This window comes from Salvia splendens, chromosome 21 (genome assembly GCF_004379255.2).
Source record: "Salvia splendens isolate huo1 chromosome 21, SspV2, whole genome shotgun sequence".
NCBI lineage: Eukaryota > Viridiplantae > Streptophyta > Magnoliopsida > Lamiales > Lamiaceae > Salvia > Salvia splendens.
This window is the reverse complement of record NC_056052.1, coordinates 10,465,249-10,479,606: the sequence shown is the minus strand read 5'-3', so window position 1 is coordinate 10,479,606 and position 14,358 is coordinate 10,465,249. Positions and strand designations below refer to the sequence as shown.

At 39.8% G+C, this 14,358-nt stretch overlaps 1 protein-coding gene across 1 annotated transcript in view; it reads left to right on the top strand.

Moving 5' to 3' along the window:
* Nucleotides 1-1,213, top strand: part of LOC121784219 (nucleolar and coiled-body phosphoprotein 1-like) — a 4,025-nt gene extending 2,812 nt beyond the window's left edge. Inside the window, exons 2-4 of the mRNA XM_042182382.1 lie at nt 7-772; nt 824-1,040; nt 1,193-1,213. Coding sequence (XP_042038316.1) covers nt 7-772; nt 824-1,040; nt 1,193-1,213 — 1,004 coding nt within the window. The remainder of the gene's footprint in view (nt 1-6; nt 773-823; nt 1,041-1,192) is intronic.
* The last annotated feature ends 13,145 nt before the right edge of the window (nt 1,214-14,358 follow it).

Sequence of the window (14,358 nt, the reverse complement as noted above, 5' to 3'; positions counted from 1 at the left end):
GTGAAGAAGCTGGTACAAAGAACGACCCAGAAGGCCTAGCCCACCAGCCAGTAGACGAGGTGGAAGAGAGGCAGACCAGAGAAGAAGAGCCAAAGTCAGTGACTCCCCAGCCAGAAGCAGGGGAGAGTGATACACACATCGAGAAGGATGGGACCGTAGTACGAACAGAGGAGCCAGAGCCAATGGCACCTCCAGTGTCGAAACCGAAGGCAGTTAAAAGGAAATTAGTGTTGAAGAGCGATCCTAAGGCAGAACGGCCGAAGCCGAAGACAGTGTCACAAAGATGCCTAGGGAAATGGACATCCAGCAAGGCGAAAGCAAACACAGCAGCGGATGCAGTAGAGGTTTCGAGTGAAGAAGAAAAGACTACTCCTACAAAACCTAGGGAGGAACCCTTATCAGCTACTAACTTGGAAGATGCTTCGACGGCAACCGAAGTGGTCACCCCCACGCCGAGTGACCAGAGAGAGGAGACTGATAAGATGGCTGAGGGTCTGGACCTCGCATCTGAGTCAGTAGGTCACGACGAGCCAAGAGATGACAGTACCCATATCCGCGTGGAGACCCAGCCTACTGCCCAGGACAAGCCTTCAACACAAACAGAGAAGAGACCGGAAGATGATGAAGACGGAAATGAGGACAAGTACGGCGAGGAGAGAAAAAAGAAGGGGAAATCCCCTGTTACAAAGAAGCCAAGCCGCAAGAAGCAACGCACAGTCAACACAGGCGTCGTCATCACAGAACCAAATCAAAGAGCCCCACCGCGCCGAAGGTAGCCGAGCGACAGCGAATATACTGCCAGTGAAGAGTCGGGATCCGACAGTGACGTCTCCCTAGACGATGAAGAGTATGGTGAACAACAACTTCCACACAACCATCGGGAGCTGATACATCCTCCGGTGGAGAGATTGAAGTACTGGCGTTGGAAGGTGGAGCTCACTGACGAGCTAATTGAGGGCATGAAGCACTTTATCACGAAAAAGCTACAGGATGCGTTTGATGACAAGGACGATGACAACAAGCAAATCAAGAGCGGGAAGGTACTTTATTTCCCTTCCCTTGATGAATTGAATGCCCGTGAGCCTTTCTTGTTGCATTTGCGTGCGTTGGGTTTTGATTGGCTGTTAGAGAACAAGGATCTGAGTATACCTATAAGGTTGGCAAATGAGTTTTTCACGACCTTTATATTCAGGGTCACCACGGACTTGGATGAAGAGTCCAGAACCTTTAGGGTATTCGGGAGAGAGATGCGCATGAGCTTGATTGAGTGGACGGTCAGATTGGGGATGTGTAGTTTAGAGGAGGCCATAGGGCCGGAATGGAGAGGTAGGGAAAGGGGGATTCCCCACAGGCACATTGACTTTGAACCCCAGGAGGCATGGGAGGAACTCACTCACCCAGCTGCTAGGCAGTTTTCATCTACTATATCCCGTTCCATTCATTTCAACTACCCCATCTTGCGCCTGGTCCTACTCTACCTGGACTTCAACCTGCTATGGCAGTCAAATTCAGCCGTCCGGGCGTCCATGACAGAACTCTACCTCCTCTGGTGGGCCAAGCGCGGGAGGAGAGTGTATCTGGGTTTTTGGACCTCTTATCAGTGCCACCTCATTGCCACACACCCTGCAAGAATCTGTCCCTCTACCACATTTTGGGAGCCTTCGTGCGGAACAACATAACTATTCTGGAGCCGAAGGTTTATCTCCCCTGTATATGGTCGACCCTCCTGGCCCGTTTGATACGCCCTTCTTCGTTCGCACAAACACTGCCTACATCAGAGAAGGAGCCCCGCGTTTTTACGCCATGGGTGAAGAGGCTATTCCGGCTGGACGAGTTGCAGCTGGCCAGGGCATGCAGGTTCAAGCTCAGAGGCAAGCGAACCTGGAGAGGGCGGTGGCAGAATTGACAGAGGAGAACAGGCAAGCCAGAGCTGAGTTGACCCGTCTGACGAATGTGATGGAAAGTATTCTGAAGGAGTTAGCGAAAGGGAAGATAGTTAACCACAGGTAACCGAGAAGGAAAGAGAAGAGCCAGAGGAAGAAGGTTCCAATGAACCGGCAGAGTCTGAGGAGAATCAATCCGATACCGAGGAAGAGGAACTCGAGGAACCACCTGCACCCAGCCCTGCCCCGCGGAGGAGCAGAAGGAATATGTAACCACCCCATTGACCAGTTAGTTTTCTTTTTCACTTTTAGTTTTTTTATTTTATTTGTTGTTCTGTTGTTTTAGGTAGAGTAATTTTGTGTAGTATGTGTGTTGCAAACCCCATTCACAGTACTTAGCCTATTCAATAGTCTAAGTGTGAGAAGTACAGGGTTTGCAACTTTTGTACTTGTGTATGTGTTCGTTTTCTTTTCGTATGCATGTTAACTCACACTTAGCCTATTGCATAGTCTAAGTGTGAGGAGTTTGGGTATATATGTGTTTGTGTTTGTTTAATTCTGTTTAGGTTTTCAATTCTCCCACTTAGCCTATTGCATAGTCTAAGTGTGAGAAGGTTTTAGTCTAAGTTTGTTTTGTCCTTGTTTGTTTTTGTGTTTGTATGTCGCCCATACTAGCCATTCCAATTTTCCACTTCACAGTCGTATCCGAGGGCAGACACTTGTGAAGTGGGAACAGGGATACAATGGCCAGTATGACATGTATATATGTGTGGTCTGTTTTTTTTTGTATGTATCACTGTTTGTCTAGGTCTAGGTTTGTATATACGTGTTGATTGGGCTTAAAACTCAACTGCCTCGAACTGACGGTGAAGGGAATTGAGGGAGATAAGGCATGCTGGGCAATGGAAACCACCCCTCTTAGTATCTCCTAGTCAGTATAGATGATGCAAGTATGAGAGAAAAACTCATCCTTAGAGCCAGATACAAAAGCCCTCTTAAATGGTGAGATATAAGCCTAAGTGGAACCACTTTCGACCAATTTAGAAAAGAAAAGAGTGGCTGTCACATGATGCCTAGGGTAAGGTGACCGCGTGTAGCAAGTCCTAAAGGCAGTAGGAAACCCCTCCCCCCCAGAAAAAAAACCATCCCTTAGAACCCCTCTTCTAGCCAAATCTCTACCCAGATATAACCCACTAGCCACTGGGACTGTGTGTGCAGGCATAAGGAAAGAAGGCGACTGGCCAGGAGGACATACAAGGAAAACCAACTGGAAAAAGAAATAGAGAGGAAAGGAGAAAATCGACCGGGAAAAATCTAAGGCCCAAAAAAAGAAGGAATAAGGGTGGCGAAGCCACATAAAGAAATGTCGAAGAAAATGGTTGAAAACACTTGATCACAAAAGAAGGAAGAAGGAATAAGGGTGGCGAAGCCACAAAGAAGCTGCTGACCAGTTGGAGTCCAATATCAGGAAACGTCCAGCCGAAAAGAAGGAACAACTAAGAGCCCAAATGCACACAGTTCCCCCACATCTAAATAAAGTAGTAGTTTTTGGAACCTTAGAGCCTTAAGAACATCCACCCCAAACACTACAAACCAATAGCCACATTACAAGCCTTAAAGCCCTTCAGGAGCCGCACGTGAGATATGAGTCTGAAGCATCTGTGGTTCAGCGTTTTGAGAGAAAACAGTCCTAACATCCCTGGTGAGGAATGAGCGACTGAGCGAATCTGGTGTTTGGCCGAGAGTGTGGGTGATCTTGACGAGCAGATATACTGACTGGGAAAGAAAAGGGGGGCGGCAGAAGTTCAAGGTTGTCTAAGGCCGGATTGCACCTGATCCCAAGGGGAGGGATGGTTGAAAATATAGCCCGATCAATGTGTTTAAGTGTTTTGTGTGTCTGTTTATATGTGTTTGTCCGTCGCTTATGTGTTTTTTTTCTTTGCGTCAAAGTTTAGAGTCTAGTTTAGGATAGAGTCAGTCAGGGGTGTAACCAAGCTAGAATTCGACTTATTTCTTTTTGTTTGTTCTTCACACTTGAGGACAAGCATGTGATAAGTGTGAGCAGTTTGATAAGTCGCATTCTAGGTCTTGGTTACTGGTCAGTATACGTGCATTATTGGATTATATCTGCAAAACAGTTGCTAAAGTGTGCAGGGAAAGGGTTCCAGTCTGTAGGAAGGGTTTCGGATAACTCAGGTGAAAAGAGCGCCAGAATGGTGCAATACTGATCAGGATGCATGCCAAAAAAAGGCTCGAGATGGAGAAGAAGGATTACTGGGAATGATCAACCACAAACGAGGGCAAAAGAGTCATTTCACGAAGAGAGTCTACCCTAAAAATCAAGGGCGGGCCTCCCTATAAAAGGAAGCCACTTGGAGAGAGGAGGGGAAATCATCGACATTCACCCTTAGTTAGAGTATTCTCTCTCGGTAGATCAATTCCTTCAACATAATCCAAGATCTTCTCATTCCTCGCAACATCCATGGTCACCTGAAGTTCCAACGGAGATTCGCCTTCAATCGTTCCAGCCAATTTTTTTAGTAGTCGTAGCAGTTTCATCGCCCGGAGTGGTAAAACAATCTTTATTCGCTTTCTTAGTTAACCTTTACTTGTTTTCTTTCGTTGGATCTGCTCCATTTTCAGTACTTATCATCTTAAGAAGTGTTTTGTTGAGATCCAAACGTTTATGCAATGAAGTTGTTTTTATGCATCTCTTTCTATTTGAATCTGTTTCATTCTGCCTAGGTAGCTTAGATCTAGTTATTGCAGTAATTTCTAAGTGTTGGAAGCATGATTTAATTTGGAGTTGTTCGATCTGAGTTTGTAGTTAAGTTTGTTGTTTAGATCTAATTCCCGAAATGTTTAGGTGCGAAATTTGAGTTTACGTAAGTTCTGCCACCTTGCATGTCGTCCAGTATGTGTAGTTCTCGATTTCGCTTGTTTAATCTTTGAATTTTAGTGAGTTAATTGTGGATCCGAATTGTGAAGTTGTTAATCTGAAATGCAGTCCATGGAATCTGAGTTTGTTTGATCTGGGGTGCATTCTTGTTAGAGAAGATAACATCAACATCTAAGTTTGGGACCACTTTTACTTTTTAGTTACTTTTTGCTTTTGTCCTTTGCTTTTTCATGCTGATAGCCTACAGATCTGACAGTGCAGGCACCTAACTACTTCTTATTCTCTCATATTCCGTTTAGCCTTTTATTGTAATCATCTACTTTCCACATGTCCCTGAAACACCTTGTCCCCCACTCTCACGTACACAGCTGAATGTCGATTACTTTTATACCACCCATTCAGTAGAGTCCCACCTTTAATCCATGTCTAGGTAGAATCTCAACCCAAGCGTGGTAGCTAACCAAACCCCTCCAGATTATCACCACAATTACCCAAAGCGCATCCATCTCTGTGGGATTCGACCCTTACCTCCACTACACTAGCCAGTAGAAGTGGGTTGAGGAATTTCTTTGATGCCAGGTTCAGGCTTAGCCGGGGTTTCTATCCTGATCAGTGGGATACATCCTTGCTTAACACAACACATGCAATCCTGTTGAGTCATCAAAGGGGCACCAAACCCCAACAGTAGGATGGACCGAAATGAAAAAGAGTGACAATTATTGTGGGACGGATGGAGTATTTAATTAGTTGTACAGGGTTATACCCTATATATGATTTATAGAGATCAGCCGGTTAATACTATTTTCGTTCCATAAAAATAAGGACATTTAAGATAGCACAAGAATTAATACATAATTGGTAAAGTAAGAAAGACAGAGAAGAAGGGTGATTAAAATAATGTTAGTGGATAGTCAGACCCACATTATTATTACTGTTTTAATGGTGGATCCTAGTAATACCAGTTATAAATAAAATGATGTATATGAGTAATGAGTTGGGAAAAACTTTTCATAAATGATACTGGACTATTTTTATAGGACGGACGAAAAAGTAAGTGTTTCTATTTTTATGAGACGGAGGGAGTATAAAAGAAAGACTAACATATATGATATCCAAAGATCGGACAATGGCTTGCACTTCTCTACATGGAGAAACTTTTTTGTCCAATTCCTGTCAGTGTATTTCAGAGCACGATTGACCACTCAAATGATCTAAGTTGTTGTGGCCACTATTACGATTATATGTTTTTGGAAGAGATTCATGTAAATATCTTACACTCCTAAATAGAAGTCTTAAAAAAAAGTTATGTCAGTTTCATAAAACCTACTAGAGATCGTTCTAGGCTATTTCATGGTAAATAATTTGCGAAGAACTCGGACAAGAAAATAGAGAACACAAGAATAAGCTACCTACGAGTGGAGAGAACTAAAATTGCCGACCTCAATATATATAGATATTCTCGGTATGTTAGGTTAGGGATTGAAGGAATTATGGACAAGATTAATCCATCATGTTCCTAAATTAAAATAATTTATTTAATTCCCAATGAAATACTTATTAAATAATTATGACCTCTCTTGAAATTAATAATGACCTCATGTTCCTAAATTAAAATAATTTATTTAATGCCCAATGAAATACTTATTAATTAATTATGACCTCTCTTGAAATTAATAATGACATCATGTTCGTGACCAAATTACAGATAATTTGAAGCCCCTTATAATTAAATGATTTCCTTGTATTTAAGATCTTCAACATCCATTAATTATTTAACTTTGTTATTAATTTAATTTAATTAATACAAGTATATTTTATCAATTTTTGGTTTAGTCCAAGAACATTTTTTGTTGTACTTGAATAAATTCGAACAAGCCATGTTTGCGTACAATAAAACCTTGTCCGGGCCAAGATTTCGCTCCAAACTTCGTTTCCTCATTGTTGATATCGTTTTAGTCCTTTTTTTTTTATAAAAACTTGATAAACACATCAAATTACTGAACGAGGGAGTATGTGTAAATGTAATAAGGGACATTGACATGATATGCAATCAATACATGAGAAGTTTAGGCCCTAAAAATATGTTAAATGTGTGCACGCACTGTGTTGTATGTTTGCAATCTGTTTGTGGACTGTATATGTATTCAGTGAATGTATTGTTGGATATTTGACACACAAAATATAGGAGCACTCAACAAGGATGAAATATGGAGGATAGGTATTAATAGGCTTCTCACAAAAGGATTACAAAATACATTCAAACAAAGAGTGCTTCAGCAATTCAAAGCTTTCTTCTCTCTTTCTCACTTTGAGCTACGGCTCTTTCTCTATCTCACTCAGAATTCTAACTTGATTTGATAATATTACATTGAAATACAATTCCCTATTTATAGATGTATAAAGTCGGTTAAGCACCGATTCCTAAAACTAGAGATATCTAGTTAGCACAAATTAAATAATACTAGTTGTTAAATTGCCAGCTATATGCTACGTCACCTACTAGATGTCACTTTATACTTAATGAGGAAGCCATCAAATGCCACCCACAAGATACCACCGCCTAATGTAGTTCTTGTATGTGGCTACCTTCTTAGCCATGAATTACTCACAAGTTTACACCACTAAGATAAGGTAGTGATGGAGCAACTTCATCACCACTCCTTAATTGTGAAGTAATTGACTTAATAAATTCAACATCCTCCATTAAGCTCAATTCTTCAAGGTCTTCATGCCAAGTAAAAACTTCAATTTCCTGAAGACATCCTGCTTTAGTGGCTTTGTAAATATGTCTGCAATTTGATCTCGTGACTTGCAGTATACTAATTCCACATCATTTTGGTTCACATGCTCCCGAATAAAGTGATAACGAGTATCAATATGCTTACTTCTTTCGTGGAACACTGGATTCTTTGCAACTGCTATTGCAGACTTATTATCAACACGTATCTCTGTCGGGCTTTGTTGCGCCAATCCCAGAAAAGTTATTAAATTTCTCAACCAAATGCAATGGCACACCGTTGAACTTGCTGCGACATACTCGGCTTCACATGTTGAGAGTGTCACTATAGCTTGCTTCTTTGACGACCAAGTAAAGACAGCATCTCCAATATAAAAACAGTAGCCGGTAGTGCTCTTTCTTTCATCCAAGTCTCTTCCCCAATCGCTATCCGAATAACCAACGAGCTTAACTTCTTGATTAGAGGGATAAAGTATACCTTCATTCAGCGTACCTTTAATATAGCGCAAAATCCTCTTGGCTGCATTCAAATGAGACTGTGACGGCGTTTCCATGTATCTGCTGATTAATCCAACTCCATAGAGAATATCAGGCCTAGTGCACGTTAGATATCGTAGACTTCCGACGAGGCTTTTGAAGTAAGTTGGATCCACCTCTGCTTCACCATCATGCGTCCTCAATTCTTGACCGATCACCACGGGAGTGTTAACATGATTGCAGGACTCCATTTTGAATTTCTCCAAGATTTGTTTTGCAAAAGAGCTTTGAGAGATAAATATCCCATCTTCATTTTGCACTACCTCAATTCCCAGAAAATGTGCCATCAAACCAATGTCCGTCATCTCGAACTCCTTGATCATGCTCTTCTTGAATTTATGAAACATTGCTTCATAATTTCCAGTAAAGATTAGATCATCAACATATAGGTAAACAAATAACATGTTACCTGCAGCATCTTTCTTCAAGTATAGAGCATGTTCGAAAGGGCACTTCTCAAAGTCTTCTTCAGAAAGTACTCATTGATTCTGGAATTCCATGCGCGTGGAGCTTGCTTGAGCCCGTACAAAGCTTTCTTCAATCTGTAAACTTTATCTTCAGCTCCTTGTTTCACATAACCTTCAGGTTGCTCCACGTAAATTTCTTCTTCAAGGAAACCATTTAGGAAAGCCGACTTCACATCGAGCTGATAGATCTTCCAATTGTGTTGGGCAGCCAGCGAGATAAACAATCTGATCGTCTCAAGACGAGCAACAGGGGCGAAGACTTCACTATAATCAATTCTGGCCTTTTGCTTGTATCCTTTCGCCACCAACCTCGCTTTGTACCTTTGCACTTCACCGTTGGCATTTTTCTTTGTTTTGAACACCCATTTCACACCAATTGTGTTTCGGCCTTCTGGCAGTGTTGTCAATGACCAAGTATCATTTTTCTCGATCGCATTGATTTCTTCATCCATTGCAATCTTCCATTTCCTGTCTTGCGCAGCATCTGCATAAGCAATAGGATCAACATCCATATAAAAACAAATAAGATTCACATTTTCCTCCACAACTTCATCAACTTCTTCGGTAGCTTCATATATATCATTTAGACTGCGCATTCTTCTAGGCCTTCCACCTGGACCTTGAGATGATGTAGGTGACTCTGGTTCTTCAATTTCACGTGCATCTTCTTGTTGACCAGGTACAATTTCTGACGAGCTTGCAGCTTTCTTATCCTCCCAGCTCCATGTTTGATCTTCTTCAAACACCACATCGCGGCTTATGATCACCTTCTTTGTGAGTGGGTTATACAATTTGTAACCCATTACTCGATCTCCATATCCCACGAAGATACACTTTTCGCCTTTATCATCAAGCTTGATTCTTCGAGCTTCAGGAATTTTGGCATAGGCAATGCAGCCAAAAACTCTCAGGTGCGCAACACTGGGCTTGAACGAGCTCCATGCTTCTCCGGGCGTCATGTTGCGAACACTTTTGGTGGGACACCGGTTCAGGAGATATACAGCTGTTGCGACAGCTTCAGCCCAGAATTCTGGTAAGTCCTTCCCTTTGATCATACTCCTCGCCATATCAAGAATTGTTCGGTTCTTCCTTTCAGCAACGCCATTCAATTGAGGAGTATATGCAGGTATAAGTTGGTGAACGATTCCATGATCCTTGCAAAACTTTTCGAACAGATCGGATGTGAACTCGTCTCCTTGGTCGGATCTGAGAACTTTAGTATAGTTCCCACTCTGCCTTTCAACAAGGATTTTGAACTCTTTGAAAATATCAAACACCTCATATTTCCTTTTCAAGAAATACACCAAAATCTTTCTGGAATAATCATCAATGAAAGTTAGAAAATACTGATTACCTCCAGTAGAAATAGGCTTTAGGGGACCACAAACGTCTGTATGAACGATCTCCAACGGGCGTGATGCTCTCCATCTCATTTCTTTTGAGAAACTTGGCCTGTGATGTTTTCCCAGTATGCATCCTTCACAAACTTCTTCAGGATGATCAATATGCGGCAAGCCTTTCACCATATTCTTTGAGGACAAAAGCTTCAAACCACCAAAATTCAGATGTCCAAGACGCAAATGCCATAACCACGATTCATCTTTAACAATAGCATTCATGCACTTCAAGATATCATGTTTCATATTTAATGCAAATAATCTATTTCTGGACATCTTCACACAGGCAACCAAATTACCACGAGCATCATTGATAGTAAGGCAAGAATTCTTGATATTAACATTAAATCCTTTCTCCAGTAATTGACCAAGACTCAAAATATTGCTCTTCATGGCAGGCACATAATAGACGTCATATATAATGCCATGTTTTCATTCTTCAACTTAATCAAGATATTACCTTTTCCTTGCACCGCTACTTTGGAGGAATCTCCAAAAGTAACATCCCCATAAGATGTCTCCTTCAGCTCCACGAAGAGTTCCTTGTTCCCGCACATGTGGTTACTAGCTCCAGTATCCAAGTACCACGTGCTGCACTGATCACCTTCAAGTCCTTTATGAGTAAAAAGAGAGGTTGAAATTACCTGCTCATTATTGTTTCCACTATCAGCATAATGAACTTGTTGGTTGGACCTGGTATTTCCGGCTGTTGGACATTCATAGCTGTAATTCCCGAATTCGTGACAAGTATAGCACTCAACGTTTGCTTTATCAAACCCTGGTTGATTATAGGTTTGAGAATAACCGCCTCTGTATTGTCCTCTTCCTCGTCCTCGTTGTCCATAAGAATTTCGACATCTGCCTCGATAGGTGGAATTTTGGCGTCCTCCCTCATTTTGATAATTCTGGCCTCGTCCTCCTTGATACTGGTAATTCAGGCTACGTCCGCCTCGGCCACGATAGCCTCGACCTCGGCCTCGACTTCGATTGTATCCGCCACGTGATGTCCCAGGCTCAAACTTCTTGTCTTGTTGTATTGACATCTTCGCTTGTAGCATCTGCTCAAGTGACGGAGTGGTCTTTTTCTTCATGCGTTGCTCGTGGACTTCCAAGCTACTTTGCAACTGGTCGATTGACATAGTGTTGAGATCTTTTGATTCTTCGATTGCCGCAACGACGTGCTCAAATTTCGACGTCAAGGAACGAAGAATTTTCTCAATGTCACGAACATCTTCAATTATCTCTCCTTGCCGTTTCATTTTATTCACAATAACTAATGGTCTTGTGAAATAGTCTGAAATGCTCTCCGTTTCAGACATGGCCAAACTTTCGAACTCGCCACGTAGGATCTGCAGTCGAACTCGTATCGCCTTATCAACGCCGGTGAAAGAATTCTTCAGAATCTCCCAGGCTTGTTTTGACGTGGTGGCTGCACTTACTTTCTCGAACGTAGTTTCATTAATGCCTTGATAGATATTGAACAACGCCTTCTTGTCTCGTTTTCTTGCGTCTCTGAGGGCATTCTTCTGGTTGTTCATCAGGGCATCTTCGGCTTCTTAGGAGGCAGGTTTGGTGTAGCCGTCTTGAACAATATCCCACAACTCTTGTGATTGCAACAAGACTCGCTTCTGAATACTCCAATTCCCATAATTGCGTTTCTCTAATTTGGGAATCTGGGGTTGAACCATGTTCAACGTTGCCGCCATAGGTAGGATCGAGTGGCTCTAGATACCAGATTTGTTGGATATTTGACACACAAAATATAGGAGCACTCAACAAGGATGAAATATGGAGGATAAGTATTAATAGGCTTCTCACAAAAGGATTACAAAATACATTCAAACAAAGTGTGCTTCAGCACTTCAAAGCTTTCTTCTCTCTTTTTCACTTTGAGCTACGGCTCTTTCTCTATCTCACTCACAATTCTAACTTGATTTGATAATATTACATTGAAATACAATTCCCTATTTATAGATGTATAAAGTCAGTTAAGCACTGATTCCTAAAACTAGAGATATCTAGTTAGCATTAATTAAATAATACAAGTGGTTAAATTGCCAGCTATATGATACGTCACCTACTAGATGTCACTTTATACTTAATGATGAAGCCATCAAATGCCACCCACAAGATACCACCGCCTAATGTAGTGCTTGTGTGTGGCTACCTTTTTAGCCATGAATTACTCACAAGTTTACACCACTAAGATAAGGTAGTGATGGAGCAACTTCATCACCACTCCTTAATTGTGAAGTAATTGACTTAATAAATTCAACATGTATATTGTATGTGTGTGCAATATGTGTTTGAGCAGGGACGGACACACGTGAATAGAGGGGAGGGCTTAAGCCCTTACCAAAAATTTGATTTTCTTCATTTTTCTACTTCTGAATTTTTTTAAAATTTTAAAAATTAGCTTCTGCTCTCACTAAATTAATGTCGTAGACGGCTATATGATCATAATTTGAAAGGGTAAAAGGGCTGAATTGAATAAGGAAACAAAATTAAAGAGGTAAAATATAGCAAAAATGGTTGCATATCTGTAGGCAGGGGCGGACACACTAGGAAAGAGGGTAGGGCTTAAGCCCTTACCCAATTTTTCATTTTTCTGTATTTCCTACTTCCAAATTTTTCAAAATTCTGAAAAATGATGTTAAGCCCTTACCAAACAATGCTACTGAAGAACAAATTATCTTGGAATGAAGAATTGTAAGGGGCTGAAAGCCTGAAATTAAAGAAGGAAAATGAAAGAATTTGCAGAAAAAATAGTAACAATGGCGTTGGCCCCGTGAGGAAGATGATGTGTACTTTTTTAAAAGGAATTAAATAATAGTAGTATAAAAACAAGTCTGACTCCACATTTATATGTTTGACACGTTTTTCACTTTTAAAAAAAGAGAATGCATCCTTCAGATTTATAAAAGCTCTATAAGGGCACACAATTTTTTTTCTTTCTTATTAATATAAGGATTTAAAATTAAAAGTCGACACACGTTTTTTGGATTTAAAAAAAAAAGAGTAAAGAATGAGCATTTGGGCGTAATGAAGACTATCAAAATTAACTTGCAAAATTAAGTGGGAGATAAATGATAGGAGTAGTAGTTTAATCATGTATATCGAGAAGGATTTGTTTTCAACTATTAATAACGAACAAATCTTGTAACGTTTTCCATCAATGAAAACACGTAAAATTGAGTTATCATCACTTTAGATATTAAAACACAAATATGACATGTTCATTTTATAAGATATATCTTTTGGACTAATTCATATTAAATATATACGATTACTACTTTATGGTGGTTGTTATTACAGTTTTTACATTATACTCCTTCCGTCTTTTTTTTAGATATCCTAACTAAGTTGAGTCATTTCCCCTTTTGACAAAAATCAAACATCTAATCACTCTTACTTTATTTCATCACCTATTTTACTTTCTTCTTTATCTTTTCTACTGTATTCCTCTCTCATCTATACCATTCGTTCCCAAAAGTTATGTCTCAACTTAGTTAGAACGGATGGAGTATTATATTATATTTTATTATATTAATAAATATAATATAATATAATATAATATAATATAATACTCCCTTCGTTCCAACTAAGCTGAGAATGAAAAAAATATATAGTGGAGCTCAGCCCCTACAGTAAATTTTTTCTGCGTCCGCCCCTGTCTGTAGGTTGAGGAACACGATCCAGTATTTACAATAAATGTGTACTATAATATTATATAAATATTTTAATGCTCATTGTAAAATGTGAGAAAATGTTGGCCGCCTAAAAGAAATGTGTTGTTCACTTATTGGCTCTTTTTATAACTGACTTATTTTAATTATCAACTCTTGCTTAATACAGTTGTTTCTTAATAATTGTATTATGCATTGTTTTATAGTCCGTATTTAGGGAGCTGAACACTAAGGGCTGTTCGATTTGCAAGATTGTATTCGAGATTAAATTTGTAGTATGTTTAGTTCATGAGATTCAACCCCACAACTCAATCCTAGATGAGTAATCATGGGATAATTCGTCATAGCTAACCCCCTATGACTAAAATAATCTCACAACTCAATCCTAGATTGTATCTTGGTATTATTTTATCTTGGAAACCGAACCTTGCCTAAATGATAGGTTCACGTGGCAAAAATCATCATTTACCTAATTTTAATAATTTTACAAGTATTGAACTAGTTTTTGACTAGTGTGTTTTTTATTTGTTTGTATGATTTATAAATTTTTTTCTTCTAAAAATTGAGATTTTGAGAACATTACAGATTTTAAATATAGCAAAAAAAAATATATATGGTTCAATTACTGGTTAAATGTTAAAGAAGGGTACATAATAATTTGTCATTCATATACAACAGTTGTGGAAATCATCATTTCAAATGAATAAAAATTTAATTGAAATCGTGGATTTACAAAATCAATAACAAAAAAG